At 45.9% G+C, this 18,481-nt stretch overlaps 1 protein-coding gene across 5 annotated transcripts in view; it reads right to left on the bottom strand.

Moving 5' to 3' along the window:
- The window catches only part of ILDR2 (immunoglobulin like domain containing receptor 2), a 47,193-nt gene that overhangs the window by 20,981 nt on the left and 7,731 nt on the right, over positions 1–18,481 (bottom strand). For 3 of the 5 annotated variants that reach the window (XM_054073854.1, XM_054073853.1, XM_054073848.1), the window contains exons 2-4: positions 15,701–16,033; positions 14,493–14,612; positions 4,612–4,668 (exon numbers count right to left, since the gene is read on the bottom strand). In XM_054073854.1, coding sequence (XP_053929829.1) covers positions 4,612–4,668; positions 14,493–14,612; positions 15,701–16,033 — 510 coding nt within the window. The remainder of the gene's footprint in view (positions 1–4,611; positions 4,669–14,492; positions 14,613–15,700; positions 16,034–18,481) is intronic. The other 2 variants (XM_054073864.1, XM_054073855.1) reach the window with 1 other exon arrangement.

Here is an 18,481-nt window from a genome sequence, read left to right on the forward strand (position 1 = left end):
CCTGTGCCAGGGCAGCTCAAGGCTCTGCCTCTGGCCACTTTGCACTTTGCAGGGGATTGTGTGCACAGGACTGTGCTTACTGCCACACGGCAATTCCCCATATTAAGGGAATGGTCAGTGAACATATTCGGATCAAGAAATTTCAAGACTTTTAATGTATAGGAGGCTCAGAGTTGTCTTGGTGTCGGAGAGGGGGATCAGCCTATCTAGAAGGCAGAGTGCTGGTGAGGGAAAATCTGTGGGGAAAGACCTGGGTGGTTATTCAGCCAACCTGGAAAAGAGGTGAGAAAGCAAAGAAAAACGTGGTGCGGCTGCTTTGCAGAGACAAAAAAAGCAGCAGACCACCGTTTGGAGACTGAAGTCCAGGGTTCACTAAGGGGTCTCCGGGTACATTTTTATTTAGGATGAAGTAGTATTGATACAAGGATTGTGTTGTGAGTAGGGAATCACACTGGAAAAATGGTGCACATCTCACTTGTGTTGCTAAGCTGAAAAGTCAAGGAAAAATGTTCAGCTTGGAACAATTGAAACAGAAGTTTTTTCTAGTTCTTAATAAAATGCAAAAATAAGAAGTGTTATTTTTGACTTACGCACATTTTGTCTGAAGAAAAGTAAAATTCCCTACTTTGTTGGACGGAGTTTTCCTTAACTCTTCTACAAACAATACCCTTTTTTCAATGCCATTTTTAATTTAGAACTTACAATTTCCTTTAAAAAAAGTCGGTGAAAGATCTTGGCATTTACAGATCAAAACACTTCGCTTCAGAAGTGTCAAGTGAAATGTTTTATACATTTTGAATATTTTATTTCTTTTTTGGCTTAAACAGATGACTTTCATTTAAATTTGCAGATAATTTTGGTCCTTGTGGAAGAATTTTTTTGTTGAAGTTACTATACACTGAGAAATATTTAGCTGATGAATAAGGAAATGGCTGGAGGGAATCATTCATCAATGGAAAAGTAAGAGCTGAGAAGAAATTACTAATACTCAAGTGCTGGTTCTAGGAACCATCTTATTTAATATCTTCTCGAATGACCTTTACACAGAGAATAAGCAAGTACTAATGTATCTTGAGGGTAAAAGGTAGGGAAGCATTGTCACTAAAGGCGAAGACTGGCATAGGTTAAAAAAAGGGCCAGTTGTCCTTGGGACTACAGTAAGAAACATGAAATGCAGCAATAAATTGAATTTCAAGGTGCACAGTAATACTTTCAAGGTCACACATTCAAGGGTTAAGAACAATTTACACAGCCCAACACAAAAAAAAAATGAGACCAATCCTACAGCTCAGGAACCAAGAACAAGAGAGGGGAGACAAAAAGATGGTTCTAGAACACGTTCTATCCTGTCACAGTGAGACAAGGCTCAACTCTATCACTTCACTCGGTACAAGTAGACACGTGTTCAAATAGAGATGTTTTCTTACCCTCGATTGGAAAATGCCGGTGTGCAAGACTGAACAGCCAGTTATATCAAGACAACGCACCAGCCCACAATGCTTTGTCTTTGAAGCAGTTTCTAGCAAACAACATCACTGTGCTTGAGCACCCACCCTATGCACTCGACCTGGCCCCCCGCGATTGTGACCTTATTACTCTCTACAACTACCTGAAAGGAGGTTGTGGAGAGGAGGGAGCTGGCCTCTTCTCCCAAGTGACTGAGGACAGAACAAGGGGGAATGGCCTGAAGCTCCACCAGGGGAGGTTCAGGCTGGATATCAGAAAAAAATTCTTCACAGAAAGAGTCATCAGGCACTGTCAGAGGCTGCCCAGCATGGGGGTCGAGTCACCTTCCCTGGAGGTGTTCAAGGAACGGGTTGACAAAGTGCTTAGGGACATGGTTTAAGGGAGTGATAGGAACGGTTGGACTCGATGATCCAGTGGGTCCTTTCCAACCTGGTGATTCTATGATTCTACGTCATCCCAAAGATTAAATTGGTGCTCAAAGGAAATAATTTTATTTTTGGCAGAAGATGTGAAAGCAAAAACATTGGAGATCCTCAACAGCCTTTCAGAAAATGACCTGTGGAACTGCTTTGAATGCTGGCTGCATCGTATGCAGCTGCATGTCAACTTAACAGGGAACTGTTTTGAAGGTGATCATAGTTGATTTTCTTCATTTGTTAAATAAAAAGAGTTACAGGCACTCCTGAACAGGACTTCAGTAGTTGAAAAAAACTGAAAAACAAGATAAATGATCCAGCATACTATTCCATTATAGGACAACTGTAATAATTTATGCCGTACAGCCACAAAAACACAAATGTCATCCCATGTCCAGTAGAGGAGAAATTTTCAGTAGCATTAAGGAAATGTTAATGCCATCATACAAGGCCTCCACGTAACTTCATCTGAAGTTACTGGTGTTATACAGCTTTGTACAAGAAAAAATGAATTCAGGTTGGAGCAGACGCAAAGCAGGGATTTGAGGAGAAGAAGGCACTCGGTAGCCTGCCTTGCAGCAGTAGAGCTGAAGCTCACTGCGTTATTATTAAAAACAAGGCACTATTAAAAGCAAGGCTCAGAGCTGAGAGCAGACATAGCTGCTGCCTGTAAATATGCTAGGAGGATGAATGCTAGGAGGAAAAGCAGGTGTTATAGTTAAAAGTCTTACATAAATGGGCATAAACAGCCTATGAGTAATGTAGATGGAAGCTAGAAGGTGGACATCAAAGAAAGCATTCCAGTGGGAGAGAGAATGGCCAAACCCAGACTACTCTTAAGCTTTCTAAACTTGTGGAAAAGATGAAATTACACAGCTCTAGGGATAGCAAGGAAGACAGCAAGCCAGACTATCCTTTCCAGACCTGTACTTTCTAATCTTTGCCAATCCAAGCAGGGCAACAGCTCAGTGGCTTTTTCTTTTGTCATGTTCTCATCTTGTTCTCTAGAACCATCACTGATACACAGGAGGTGTATCACATGCATGACAGAAGTGGCCAGCCACAGCTAGACAATGAAGCTCAGGTGTCAGATCTCCAGAGCTATTAGTGAACAGTTCACAGCCACTCCATAAAGGATAAAAGCCTGGTAGAAGAAATAAACAAACAGCAAGTCCATTGTGAACATATCTGTGGTCTTTCTGAAAACACTGTAGGACTATAAAACGAGGTCATGCGAGTCTGTACATTGCACGTTGCAAGATACTCACTCGGCATCAGGAGTGGATATTTGAAATCAGTGTCCCACTCACAGGGACCTATGAATGACAAAGGATTTCACTCCACAGTAAGTTAGACCGTTTGCTTGATGAGGTTAAGAAAACAGCAAAGGAGCCTGCTGGCTCCTCCTTTATGCACAAAACTCAGATTCAACCACTTTCACCTTAAATTCCCTAATCCTTCCTCTGTTCTCTTCTGTCAGCCCTTCCAGATACAACTGTGTAACTTCAAATGACTACTAAGCTGAAACGCTATGTGTCCTCGCTCTCTGGGAACTACTGTTCTGTGCTTGCAGGAGCATCTGCTTTTGTTTATTCAGGTAACAGGCAATGCTAACAGCTAAACTGCGGTTTGCTACTGCCTTTCTATGTTTTCTTGTTATTTACACCCATGCAGTGAGGGTACCACAAAGCTACCTGCCAACACACAAGCATTTTATATCCAGTCAATAAAACTGTAAATGTTGGGGGGGGGGGGAACTGTTAGGCAACAAAGAATCAACTGCTGTCTGTGCTGAAAAGACCATTCTCTCTCCTGCCATACTGAACTTCCAAGGAGCTTTGGCTTACATTGGAGGCAGGGGAGTGTCTGCCTTCTCTCTGTTTGCATCTCTGGGACAGATTTGAAAATAGCTTCACACATTTATGTAGAGTTGCATTTTTGCACAAACGTGTGAAAGAAACGCTCCTTGGGCACCGTCAGGGGATGATCAGATGAGTCAAGGGCTAAATGTTCTCACAGCTTTTCCCTTTCAAGGACAATCTGTTGCACAGTCTCTGTTTCCTCTGCAAGGATTGCCAGAAGTGGTGGCTCTCATTAGCTTAGCTAGCAAGGGAGTTTATCATGGGCAGAGAGCTTTCAGGTCTGGTCCAGCCACCCGGTGTTACCTAGACAATGCCCTGGCCATGCCACACACGAAGGGCTGTGCCATTGATGGGCTGCTAACCAGGGCTCTATTTCTAGCACCTCCTGTGCTACCATCTGTGATGATGGCTGTAACAGTAGCCACAGGGTAGGGCCAGGGAGCGGAAGTTACTGCTGCACAAGAGCAGCTGACGTACAAAGCCATACGGGCACACAAGCCTGCCGAGATCTCACAGGCTGAAGCAGCATTACCTTTGTGCTAGCAGGGTGAGAGCAGACAGCTTGATATAAAACCTCCCCTGAACAGCACAGGCATTTCTGCTCTCACACTGATCCTGGCATGACATCAACCATCTCTATGTGCGTTCTTAGGACGGCCATTCCTCCCCCAAGTCCCAGCATCCAGAATCAGCTCTCTCAGATCCCAACCCAACATACTTTCCCAGTAAATGATAGGTTTTTCCACTTTTATCCTCAGATAAAATACACATAAGAGTGAAATGTACACCACATAAAGATGCTGTAGAAGGATAAACAGACAAGACAACAGAGGACTGGGTGATTGAAGGGTGAAATGACTGAATACCTGGCATAATCTCCACAGCAAAACTGGGCAAGAGATCAGCAAGCAGCCCTGTCCTGCCTAGAAAAGACAGAAGGAGGAGAACAAGGAGAGAGGTTACTGCAAGAAAAACACACTCCCCAGCCCTTGCCTTAGCCTCCAGTCCCCTTCCTCATCAGCCCACTTGCACTCCGTTAAGTGAATTCCTATCAACCATAGATGCCCAGTGTCAGCCTCTGCACCTCAATCAATTCTATGTCCTTGCATTTTATCTTTATCAGCATTGCTCAGGAGAAAGAATCTGGAACAAAGGTTCTCCAATCTACACACAAAATGACAAGGAGAGGTCCTGTAAGCACGCTTAGACAGTAACATCTTTCTGGACTTATGCTCTACACATGCCAAAAGCTCCTGGCAACGCACAACAGCCCTCAAACAGAAGCATTTAGTTTACTTTAAAAATGTACCAATGTAGTTTGGATGCACATGAAATATCTTTAACCCAAGACCCTTGACGAGTCAGCCACATGCATCCAACACCAATGGATGGTGCTCTCCATGTGGGGCTCTGCAACTGCAGAGACAGTTCCAGGAAAGGAGTCTTGAAGTAAGTATATGTTACTTATTTCAAGATTTCACGAGCAATTTGGTGATATTGTGTGACATAAGGCAAACTCTCAAGTGAAGCAAACCAACCAGGGAAGGATTTGTGTGGAAATTTGTGGAATCACTTTACAAAAGAAAAAAAAAAAAGCAAGCAAAAAAACCTTTCTAATTTATAACTAAACACAAACAAAATCCAAGCCCAAAGGCAGCTTGGTGCCTATTTGTTTTGGCACTGAATGCCTGGGGTATTTCTAGTGCACAGGAAACATCTCGCAGAGAGTTCAGCTATTGCTTACACACACCTGTGCATCGGCAGAACAGCCCTGTGTGCAGCTGTGCTGTGTATTCTTTTATATGGCACCAGGATCATGTTAGGTTTTTTAAAGACATGCAAACTGCACTGCGAAGAGAGACATACGTTGTGGATATAACATAACAGAAGCAGCTGAGGGTAAGCCAGTGCAAAACTGGTAGAAAGCTACTGTCAACCTCCCCACATGCCTTTCAGGTCCTGCACTAAGCAGCACCCAGACCCAGGGATGAACTGGATCCCTAGTTTCTTCATCTCTAGTCTATCCTTGAAGTGTTACGCTCACAAGTTTTTTTCAGTGCTTCACAAGAGATTCTGTAGAGATCAAAAATCCAAACGGATGCTTGCTGGTACCATAACAAACATACCCTGAATGCAGGCCGTGCTTTGCAACCAGTCACAACTCATCAAAGCTGTCTAGTACTCACAATAATGCTATCATGATGAGGTGCTCCTGAAGCCTTAGCGAAAGACACAATGCTGATCCTTCAGATAATTTACTGCTTTGAAGGAGGATTCTTGCCATCGGGCTACTGCAACACTTTTATCTACATATACAAAGAGCCTGATGACATTCTTTGCAGCCCATTTTCTGGAAGGATCAAGTGTCCAAACTGTACACAATAGCTTGATATAGGAAAATGCTCATGTATGCTTTCTGCTCACAAGATATACAATCATAGAATCACAGAATCACAGAATGATTTGAGTTGGAAGAGACCTTAAAGATGACCAGCTCCAACCCCTCCGCCACGGGCAGGGACACCTCCCACTAGATCAGGCTGCCCAAGACCTCATCCAACCTGGCTATGAACACCTCCGGGGATGAGGTAGCCACAACTGTTCCAGTGCCTCATCACCCTCATTATAAAGAATTTCCTCCTAATGTCTAGTCTAAATCTTTCTCTCTCCAATTTAAAGCCATTCCCCCTAGCCCTATCACTCCATGCCTTTGTAAACAGTCTCTCCCCAGCTTTCCTGTAGCCCCTTCAGGTACTGGAAGGTCGCTATAAGGTCTCCCCGGAGCCTTCTCTTCTCCAGGCTGAACAACCCCAGCTCTCTCAGCCTGTCCTCATATGGGAGGTGCTCCAGCCCTCAGATATAGGCATGTGCATATACAACATATGTGTTGCTTGGCTTGGGTGCCACAAGTGGGCTCCAAACCCATGCATCAAATGTATGCCTTGTGTAACATTATGTTAGATTTACATTATGTTCCACGTGCGTATTAAATACATCCCTTATTTTCCCAGCATGCACAAAAAAATACACAATTCTTGCATATGCTTCTGTGTGTGTTTGTGAACAATGTACACGTGAACAATGTGCATGCAGAACATACTGGCAGAGAGAAGCATGCAGCTTGCTCCCCATGTGTTATTATCTCTGCACAAGCTCACATGCAGCCCCTAGTCTGGAAGCAGACCCTAGTGTGCAAATAGCTGGAGGTACATAGCTAATTTAGGGCTGTGAATTATGGTACCAGAGGTAGGGAGCAACAAGTATAAAGACCAGAAGTTCCATCACTCAAGCTGGGTCTTACGCCGCCTCCTGAGCCACAGGAGGATCCACATATTCAAGGGGTAGGAAGCATCACTCAAAAATAACAGTGCTTGAGAACTTGGTAACTTGTTACAACAACAGCCAAAGTAGCTGCTCTGTGCTACCCACAAGCAGTCAAGCAATTCCCTGCTTGCCCAGCCTCAAACAGCTCCAACGAGTGTCTGCCTGGGGAATTTGCCCTCCTTGCCCTGCCAGTGGTGCTCACAGAGCCTCGTGGGCCCCAGAGCCATCAGCGGGGGATGCACAAAGCCTGGAAGGGTCCAAGGAAGCAGCAAAGCACACCACATCTCAGCCTGAACTCTGTTGTCTTGATGAGCCCAGCTGACCACCAGCAAGCACAAAGCCCGTCTCTGGCCTCAGCAACTTTCAGCGCACCCCTGCTCTCCCTCCATCCCATCCTGGGCTGAACTAATTAATGGATAACCCTTCCCCCACCACTACATGAGCTTCCCACGTTGCAGGCAACACCAAGAGGCCAGGTCTGCCCGCTGCCATGGCCCCCGCGGTTCCCAAGGCGACGGGAGGCTCCCCAGCAGTGCCCTCATTGAAGACTTTCCTCCGTTGCCGCTGCCAGCAACAAGTGGAGCAAAAGCACCCAGCCAGCCAGCAGCACGGGGACAGGGTGGCTCTTGGGGCTGCTGCCGACTCGTCTGCCTGCCTCATGCAAGCCTGGCCCGGGTATGAGCATGCCCCATAGCCAGGTGGCAGCTGGCAGAGGGGAGACCACACTGGCATGGTGCCCGAAGCCAGTGTAGAGACCACAGGGGTTCTGTGAACAAGACCTCCCTTTGGAGCCACAGCCAAAACACCAGCCAAGAGGCAGTCACAGTGATCATGGCCACCAGCCTCCTGGCTCTCTGTGTCCAGCCTGCTTCTTCTGTGGGCATAAACCTCACCGCACTTCTCCCTTCATTTCTTTTTTATTAAGGAAACTTGAAGGCAGAGTGCTGGAGCTACAGAGCAGTTGATGGGGAGGTAACAATCCAGTAAACACCCTGCCGAGAGACCACCTGACCACACCACCTCTGCCTGGCTGCTGTGAGGCTCAGGACCGCAGGCACTCTGAGACACTGCCAGGCACAGCCTCCAAGCCACCGCTCCGCATCCCTGCAAGGGCTGCGTGTCCTCTGTGCAAGCTCTCACCACTCAGCCCCAGCAGACACCCCTGGGGGAAAGAGGGAATAGGCAATGGCCCCGTTTACCAGGGTTGTCCCAGGCGATTCTTTGGGAGCTAGGTGCTCGTCCTTGTTCCAGTAAGGATCTGGGACACGCTCCTGTCTCTACTCCCACCGTGCTGCTGCAGGGCTTTACCCACCCACAGCAGCCTCTCACTGGGCACCCTGTGCCTCAGCCAGCTCCAAACTGCAACAGAGCCTCTCAGCCCTGAGTCAGCGGCAGGGGAGGGTGGGGAGGAGGAGCGGGAGAGGGAAAAGCTGAGGAGGTGCAGAGTGGGTCCAGAAGGTGCAGAGATACAGAAGAGGTGAATCGAGGACAGGAGGAGGGCAGGCGATAGAGCAGGAGAGCAAACAGCAGCAGATCAGGGAGGACCTGGAGTCAAGCAGACTATTAGCAGAGTCTGCAGAGATGAGACACAAAAATAATTAGGGTAAGTGGTGCGGCTGAAAAGAAATGATGACATGAATAAAGCAGGTGCAGATGCAGCCGGGAAAGTGGCAATTGGGTAAACATGGGAACATGGTAAATGCTGGCAATTGCATAAACGTGACAAATATTGGGTAAATACGTGAATTTGAACTGGTTTCCCTGTTGAGGCTGCCTCTGCAGCCCTACTGGCAGCAGTGGCACCTCGGCATGCAGCAGCGGCACCTCGGCATGCAGCAGCTACAGAGAGGGAGCTAATTCTTCCTCTGTGGCTGAAAAATTTGCCAACCCATGGCATGGCAAGAGGCCCTGGTACAGGACACTGCCCTGAGAGGAGGCTGAAAAGGACAGAAGAGGAAGTGTGGCCCTTGTAAATCAGATACTCTTCCAAGGAAGCTGCTGCGAGATTTATTTATTAGGAGAGTTTGGCTCTGCAATGAGTTTCGCCGTGCTCCCGTCACTTGGAGTAAACTTTATCCTTTCTTGCCATCCTTCTCTTCAATTGGAGGGAGAAACAGCAGTAGCCTTTCTTGGTGATCAAAGTTTTAGCAGGCAACAAAGACCTCTAAGGAGGCTGTTGCCATGGCTACCTTAGTAAGGGAGGTCTTTTAATCACGCCAGTCTCCTTTGTGAGCAGCGTGTGGCTGTCGCTGGCAAATAAGGAGGAAAAGAGGGGTAAAAAACCTTGGCAACAAGTAGCACTTCTAAATGGCAAGAAATAAATAACTAGTAGCCCGGGCTAGGACAAGGGAGACCAGACCCTTAGATTACAAAGGTGGCAGCACAGTGGTCTGGGGCAGAGCAGCAGCACCTCATGAGAACAGGGTGAGAAGACACCAGCAGCCTTCCTGACATCAACATCTTTCCTGGATTTTCAAGTGGAGGGCTCTCACGCTGATCATTTTCTTCGCCTGCAGTCACTATAAGCCTTCGGCAGGAAAGCACAGCTCAAGGTCCAAGAGCCCTCACTGTGAATTTGCTTACAGACATCTCAGACATCTCTCCGGGCAAGATCTGGACTTCTCATCCCCAACACATGGCCAATAGCACTGACATCGCTGCCAACTGCTGTGACCAAGTACTGGGTCAGATGCTACTGGCAGCTTTTCAGCAAAACAGAGCGAAATCCTTAAACCATCGTCTTGTAAGGGAAAATTCTGCCACAAACTTTTCAGTCCCTGAAACCACATCAACTTTCACATCACAGTCTCTCCTGGCACAAAAGATACTCCAAACCTGGCTATATTTATATCAGCTATTGAGTCACTTTGCTGAGTAAGAACTGTCTTATTAGCATTGCACGCCACACACACACATCCCAGTAGATTTATCCTCTCTGAAAGCCAACGCATGTCTCTATTAGTACGTTAATTACTGTGCAATGTGCTGTGTGTGTGTATGTATCTACGTTCTCTCCTGCCTAGAAGTGTTAGACTTGATAAATTTTGGGTTTAGCCTATATTGATGCTGGTTGGTACATACTACCAAAGATGTCAGTTTACCAGTGTTAAGTGCTTGCTGACTTCAGAAATTAGCAAAAAAACAAGTCCTAATTGTTGTCATCTAAAACATAACAATGGTAGAAGCTGAAGCTTCTAAAAGATTAATTAGAAAATAATATTTCACTAATCTATAATTTATGTAGCATTAGCTGCCAAATTGGATGAAAAAAGAAATGCAGGCAATAGCTGTCTAGCAAAGCACACGGGTTGCTAACCAAAGTATTAAACCTGCACTTTCCGGCCTCTCCCAGGAACTTGACCCATCCTTGGGAATGAAGAATGTCTAAGCTATGTAAAATCTTGTCATGCAAACATTGCCGAGCTTGCACAGACGTACACATTTCAGGGTAGCCAGCTGTGCCCAACTATACCTGCAGCCATTGCTCTATAGCTGTGCAGCTTGGGATGGGAGCAGTGGAGCTGCTTCCACAGGACCCTGCAGTTAATTAGTACATTCTGGCTCTCAGAAAGGCTTACTGAGTTATAGGCAATCACAGAAATGAAGCTAGACTGCTTCCTGATGTGCGCTGAAGCTAGGATGGGGTTCCCCTGACACTCCCCTGCATTTCTGAATCAAAGGTTACTCCAAGCACACTGCATCCACTGCGCTGGTGCACCTGCAGTTCAACAAAGGCTGCAATAAATGACTTTACTGAAGTCCATTGATGTTCTTGTATAAAAAAGCAGTGCACAGGGGCTATGAATAATAATTTTATTAATAGCACTGACTGTGTTTTTAGAAGCAGGATGCTCAGCTGCTAGCTACTAAGTAGGCTTTCTTAAACTTAGGATTCAGCCTTTTTGAGTCAACCATGTTAGTTCTTAAAAAAACTAAAATGTATAAAGTTACAAATGGATTCACCAGCCCAGCTGTAAGGTCAGCAAAAGATTCTACATTTCTAGTGAGCACAGAGAGCATCACTTGACTCCTGTTGTGGAATTGCTAAACTCTGTAGTAGCCTAGTCCTGCTGCAGCAGAAGCAGAGTTCATACAATTTCCAGCCTGCCAGAACCTGTTTAAGATTCCAAATGCTACCAAAGTACAAATACTTAATAAAAGCATAATAGTACTTTTTAGTTTAAATTCTCTTCTTACACTACAGGAGGTTCACCACCAGCCAACCTCCTTCTGTGTTTCTGGGGCACAGTGGTTACCATCCCTCGTCCCTAGCCTGCACTGATTCCATTAGAGGGTTAAAGTCCCTGACTGAGCAAAATCTACTGAATGGTCTTTTCAGCAAAGCACATAAGCACATGCTTAACATCAGGTATGCTTTGTAAATCCTATCAGCTTTGCCGAGCACAAATGGATATAAGTAAGTGCTTATGTGCTTTTCTGAAATAGGCCTGAAATGAAGACAGTGCATGGGATTCTTTGATGCAACCTAAGGCTGTCCAGCTGCTTTGGGTGTCAACATGGCACATCCATCTGACTAAACTCAACACACAATCCAATCATGACCCAGGCAGACTGGTTCCTTAGAATTTACTAGAAGTCTCTGTGATTACTTCCCTAAGGAAAGAAGGAATAGTACTTTGCTCAAGTTTTGGATTTTTCTTGAGGTTGTGGTAAAGCAGCTTTTCACCAACTTTTAATAGTGCATTTCACTGTATAAAAGTAGGATACTCCACTTTCAGCTAAGCAAACGTCCATTAATTTACTGATGCTATTGGATACCTACCATTTTTGCCTCTCAGAACTTTCAGGTTCTCTACATGATATTAGACTGCCCTGTCCAGCGTTATCTTTCTCTAACCTAAACACACCTTTCACATTGGCATGATATGAAAAGACTAGAAAGGATATTTTCCTCTTTCCTTTTCCACTCTGATTTTTCTCTTTCCCCACAGATAACATGAGTGGGTAGAATCTGTGCTCTGTTCAAAGCTGTAATCTACGCTTAAATCATGAAGCAGCCCCCAAATAAGCAATGCTAATTATATTTGAAAGACCACCGCCAGCGGTGAGCAAGCAGCAATGTGCTGCAGGAACCATAGCATCTCTTGCAGACCCAATCCTTCCACTGTTCCAACCACTCTAAGAGGGAACCTGTGTTCCACCCAAAGAGCATCAAACAGCAAAACAAACTCTTTTACTGCATGTCTCCTAGGACTGTGGAATCGCTCCAACCTACATCTGTACTCACGCCTCTCTCTCAGCAGTGGGATGGAATAAAAATTGTCCCAGAAGATGCCAGAATATTAAGAAATGGCATTTTCACCACTGGCTGCTTCCTCCTTTAGCCATCAATGGGGAGAGGAAGGAAGGAAGGAAGGAAGGAAGGAAGGAAGGAAGGAAGGAAGGAAGGAAGGAAGGAAGGAAGGAAGGAAGGAAGGAAGGAAGGAAGGAAGGAAGGAAGGAAGGAAGGAAGGAAGGAAGGAAAAGGAAGGAAGGAAGGAAAAGGAAGGAAAAGGAAGGAAAAGGAAGGAAAAGGAAGGAAAAGGAAGGAAGGAAATCAGAAGGAAGAGAAAATGGGTAGGTAACCTGGAATTGCTCCGAAAGCTGGAATGTTGCCTCCATACACACTACCCAGGAAAAGAAATACACACAAGCTGCACCAAACAGCATGAGGCAGAACAAAGTATGCCCACGACAAGTATGCTTTCATGCTGCTGCCAAACTTAGCAGAGTGCTGTACAAAGTGCAAGGTCAGACCCACAGTCCGTAGTGAACAGAAGAGCAGAAGCAGTCAAGGTAACACAGCCTAAGCTACGTGTTTCGTCCCAATGTCACCACAACAAACTAAGGCCCAGGACATCATTAAGCCAGCTTCAGAGGAAGGTATTCCTTTCGTTTTTCCCTCATATAGTCTCTATACACACTGAAAAACAGATTCCTCCTGTTACCATGGCACTGCTTCCTCACTGGTGCACAGTTGTAGACATACATTAGAAGAAGACACCAAATCCTGGACAGGAAGGTGATGAAAGGACAAAATTTAGCAGCCCATGACCACGCAGCCACAGAGAGCTCCTCTGAAGAGGCTACGTAACAGCTACAACTGCCAGCTGGCAGAGTAACCTCACCTAAACTAGGAGGTCAGTCTTGGGCCTCTAATTAACCAGCATCTGATACACAGCCACTCTGTGGATTTAGACTGGAGTATGACACCGCTTTCTGGAGGGACCCATTCTCCAACTGCCCATTGTTTGGCTGTCTCTGAATGAGTGAGGGGAGGTGATAGCACTGTTACAGTCACTCACCCATTCAATCTGGTTTACTTTGTGACAACAACTACATCTCCAAATATAAATGCCAATTAAATTCTGACCTTAGCCATGGGACCAAGGGCGCTTGACAGACATGTTCCATTATGTCTCTACGTATCACTTAAACACTACAGTTCCAAGACATTTAACATTTCCTTCATAGAAGGATGTACAGAATCTGCACATCCAAAAACCATGCAAGCAGGCTGACCAGACAAACATTGGTGTCAGCATGTGTTAAGGTAAGTTGGGAAAAACTCATCTCACTCTCCTGGGGCAGTCTAGGGGTAAAGTACTACTGCAGGCTCAAGGCAGCATCAATAAAATTCCCTGAAAGGCCCATTTCACTCTGCTTTCCCCCCCCAAGCTGGGATGGGTGCTTTTTTAACCTTTACAGCGAGCTGGATTGTGGAAGCCAGCAATGAAAGCTAACCCTGCAAATCAGAAAGAAACTAATCCTGCTCACCGCACCACTAAAGGGAGTTTAACAGAAACACAGAGTCAAGTATACGTACCGCAGAGAGGACAGGTCCTTTTAATGGCAGCACCAGCTTCGACTTCATTAGGGTGACTGTGAAACTGCACCTCTAACTGGACAAGTATAATTAGGCAGACAGAAAAATCTCCCTAACTGATAGAGTCAAGCAGATAAACACAGTTGCTTCTTGACATCCTCACAGGTCAGAAGAGTGGGACGAAGGGAATGTTAAAAGACTGCAAAGAGCATATGATTTTATGTCTTCTGGGTGTTTATTTTTAAAATACTGTCTCAAGTGTTCATGCCGCTGCATGTTTATTGTTTTATGCCTTAAAAACAAGGGTTCTGACTTTCCACAGCCCTGCACTTTCTGCAGTCATTTATGCCTGTGTAAGTTGTGAGCAGTGTGGGTGTAAACATTACTATTCTGGTTTGGTAGCGTTTGCCACCCACTTTGCCTAGGTGTGAATGACTCCACAAGGTGCAAGGCAATGGCGAAGGTACTGCAGGGACTGTTTTACATAGACCTTACACCCATAGTAATAAGGTGCATAGGCATGTAGACAGAGCGAAGAAGCAGAAGGAAAGATACATCAGCTATCTGCTGAAAAAGCAACCTGGCAAGAGAGCTCACCAAGTACAAGCAGCTCCACTGATTCTTCATTCTTGCCCTCCACATCATCTGGTGTGATAATAAGGCAGTAATAAAGCCCACTGTCTCCCCACATCAGCTTCCCAATCTGAAGATCCGCATCTGAAAGGCAAAAAAGAAAAGTCAGGCTTTACCTCCAATACCTATGGGAAGAGCGAAGCGTTGAAAGCACTGGGTCTGTCTCCATGTCCCAATCCATTTCATTTCCTTACTAAGAAGATGGGTTAACCTTATCCAGAATATCACAGCATTCAGGAAACAAACAACATGCTCAGGACTCTGTCTATATGTGGGAAGACAAGTACTGCCTCAGACGCAGCTCATCCTGGAAGTGCCAACAGCAGAAGGGGTAACTGATGTCACTCTCTGTCCTTCCTATCACCTAAGGCCTGGGGTCCCAACAGTATTCATGCCATGCAAGAAGGGCTCAGACAATGTCTATTCTACAGCACTTCTGTCATGCATGAGAGGTTACATGGAGACAAAGGAAAACACTACCCCTTGCCAAGCCCTAGCACATACTCTCCACACCAAGGAGCCTCTACTTTTGGCTAGGTGGTCTCCCAAGTCAAGCCGAAGCCTTGTACTTTTGAGGGACAGTGTTTCTCACAGCTTTCCAGATCAAATGTTTAAGGATCCTGCCACCCCCCATCTCCACCCAACTTGATTTTACCCCATGGAAATCTCTTCCCTTCATGCTGCCCAAGACTGTGTGGGTTTAGGTTCATGACAGTGAAGCTGCCAAAGTCCACAGCTGAGCAAACATGAGGTGTAAGATAATTTTGGTGTTTCAGAACTGGAAAAAAAATCAGTAGAGTTTGGAAGCAAGAAAAATATAGCCCACAGAGACTGAATTTATACCTTTCTTGCTGGCAGCCCTTTGTTAAGGAATATCTATATACAGAGCAGTATGCAGAAGCCAAGAATAAAATCCTTCCACTTCATGAAAGGGAAAAGAATGCCGTATCAGGGTTGAAGACTTACTTTTAGCCAGATGAAGGGAAGCACCAAAGGCAATGATCTTTGGGTCTAGTATTGGTGGTTGAAACCTAAATACCTGATATACAACAATCCCCTTCCAGCAGCATTTACTAAGGGAGTTATCTGAACAATCACTGCCAACCTCCAGCACCCAAATTGCTAAGGGTCCATTCCAGCCCCCACCAACCACCACAGGGGTAGAGAGTTACCATGGACAATGCTGACGTCTCTTTCCTTATAGAAGTCCCCTATAGTGACAGCAGATCCTTGTTTGGAGGCCACGACACGGACTGTCCGCCTGCTGTCCACACAGTCCAGATAGGGATCCCAGTCCAGGTTCCTCTTGCTCATCGTTTGTAAACCAGAAGTCACCATACCCAAAGCTTCTCCCATCCGGTCCTGGCAGTAAGATTTATACCTCCACTGCACCACAGCTGGTTGGGTGGAAGAAGTAGAAAAATGGCAGCGAAGCAGAGCAGGCTGAAATAACATGGCCACCTTCTTCTTCTCAGGCACGGTGACCTGCAACCCTTCCACCTCAGCTAAAAGACAAAAACATGAGTGTCATACGCTTTGGCATTGCTTGAGGAGAGAGCTACTGCATTTTATCATAGCATCGTTCTCCCCACATACATAAAAGTAAAATGTCCATCTGTTTCAGGTGCTAGGATGCAATACTCCTCAGCGCACGCAAGCACAGATGTTGGAAGCAGAAGTTTGCTTTCTTCATAGCCTACAGCCACAAGGAAAAACACAGCACCATAGTGCTGAATGCTCAAATGTAGTGTCTCTATGTTCTGTAGAGACCCTAATACAGCAGTGTGACAAGTCACAGCTTCTGTGGCAGGTTCACAGGTAAGGAAAAGATATTTTAGGGATTGCCACACTCCGCTTCTACAGCAGGTCAGCCAAGGGGCCAGATTCTGAGTTCATAACAATCCCAATGCAGAATAAGTCACGCCCCTCCCAATTTCAGTGGGATCACACCTCCTCTTTGGAAGTCAGGCAGCGCACAGTGCCTGGCCCAGCCTGTTGTGCACTGGTGCCCAGTTAGTGCTGCTTGCTCTGCCAAACTCTAGAGATGCATGAAGGAGTGGATCCAAATCGAACAGCTCTTGCCAGGGCTGGCATGTAGCACTGAGAGAAATCGCTCCATGTAGGAGGTGTGGAGAAAAATGGCCCAAACACTAGAGTTTTTCACATTCTCAGGGATATGATAGATTTCAACTCATAATGTTTATCTACCAGCTGACGGGAGAGCTGCAGCCTGAAGTTGATTTATTAAGGCCCCAGAGAAGACGCATGGGACTGCTGCCACATCCTTGTATAGCTTAGGAAGAAGCCGAGAGTCAGTGAGCAATGCCGGCAAAGAGCCCTCAAGAGAGTGAGGTACTCCATCTACCCGCAGGGGAATGGCCAAAATCTCCTACACATGCCCTTCATTGCTTCCCTCCTTGCGCTGCAGGCAGCAATGACTGAGAGCGCTTACAAAACACTGGAAACATACGCTGACACCTTCCCAAGCAGGGACATGTGTTGGCCTGTGGAGGCACAGGAACAGACCAGGAGCAAGGAGGAGGCATCTAAGAAAGAGGGAGTTGGTGAGCAGGGCATTCTCTGCAGCTGAGGAGCAGCAGCACCTGACAGTCATGTTTCATATGAGAGAAGGAAACCAGTTTCAGTATAGGAAATGCTGATGATGGTGGCTTCCTACATCCAGTTACCATAAAAGCCAAGGCTCGGAGCACTGCAAAGTGAAGAAGAAAACAGGACACAAGGAAACATCCAAGAGGAAAAAGCAGATGATCTTTACACAACATGGAGGGACTGATGGTCTTAGGAGAATCTTAGGAAGGAATGAAAGACTGAGAACAAAGAAGTACTTCCCGGTGTTGGGAAGCAGTATGAGAGACGGGCAAATGCCAAAAAAGAAGAGAGAGTAAGGATAAACTACCAGGGTAAGTATAGGAATTAGAAGGATAAGCAGAATGACAATCATGGAACCAAGAAGCTTACAGTCGGCTGGAAGAAGCTGAAGGTGTCTCAGCCTAGGTCAAAATAACTTCAAAGGGCTGGAGCCAGGTTGCAGGAGATTAGGAAATGATGTAGAGAGGAGAGAAAATGGAGACAGCAAAAATAAACCATCCACTCCAGAAACTAGACATGAAAAGGAGATGGGAGTTGGCAAAAGGAAGTGAAATGACAGGAGATATCTTTAGGTTGGGGGAAAAAAAGGCATAGACTAAAGCACTGGAGCTTAAAGCAGACTGGGACCAATACATGCATCAACAGTATGACAACAGCAGGCATAAAGGGACGAGGTCAAGTTGAAGACAGCTGCAGACCTGGAAAGCACAAGCAAGCAGAGACCTCATGATCAGGAGTAAGAACCCAAGACAACTGAAGACGCTGGATCAACACTGAATATCCATTTCAACAAGTTATCTATGTCTCAACTATAAATCAAAACAAAGCCTAAAAATACCAGTCAGAGGACAAAACTACAGTATGAACAGAACCTAGGAAAAAGCATATTTCAGAGAGGCATGATAGTCATTGATGCTAATGAAGAGTTACTGATCTAGGCAGGATTTGACCCTGGGGACTACTATGTGAAGGCTTGCAGTGCACAAGGGTGCAATGGCACAGGAGCAATATATTACACACACAATAAATGCATGACATTATGCATACCATACTTGTGCCATATGGAAGCTGCACATCATTAACTTTGCCAGAAGTGCCTGGACCTAAATGCAAACGCTGAAGCATGGGTGTTCTCCAGAACACCACACAACACAGCTGAGGTCCCAACAAGATGCTCCCATGGGAAAGGCAGGGGCCATGAGGCAACTCCTCCACTTTCTCAAGGCACGGGCAGAGGCATAACTCAAGAAGTGGCACCTGGGATGTTTCTTCCAGACCTCCTTTTCCCATGGACTAGAGGGGCAGAAACGTGGGGGTTGTGCAGCACTAAGAGAACATCACCA

This window comes from Cuculus canorus, chromosome 1 (genome assembly GCF_017976375.1).
Source record: "Cuculus canorus isolate bCucCan1 chromosome 1, bCucCan1.pri, whole genome shotgun sequence".
In the NCBI taxonomy this organism is placed as follows: domain Eukaryota; kingdom Metazoa; phylum Chordata; class Aves; order Cuculiformes; family Cuculidae; genus Cuculus; species Cuculus canorus.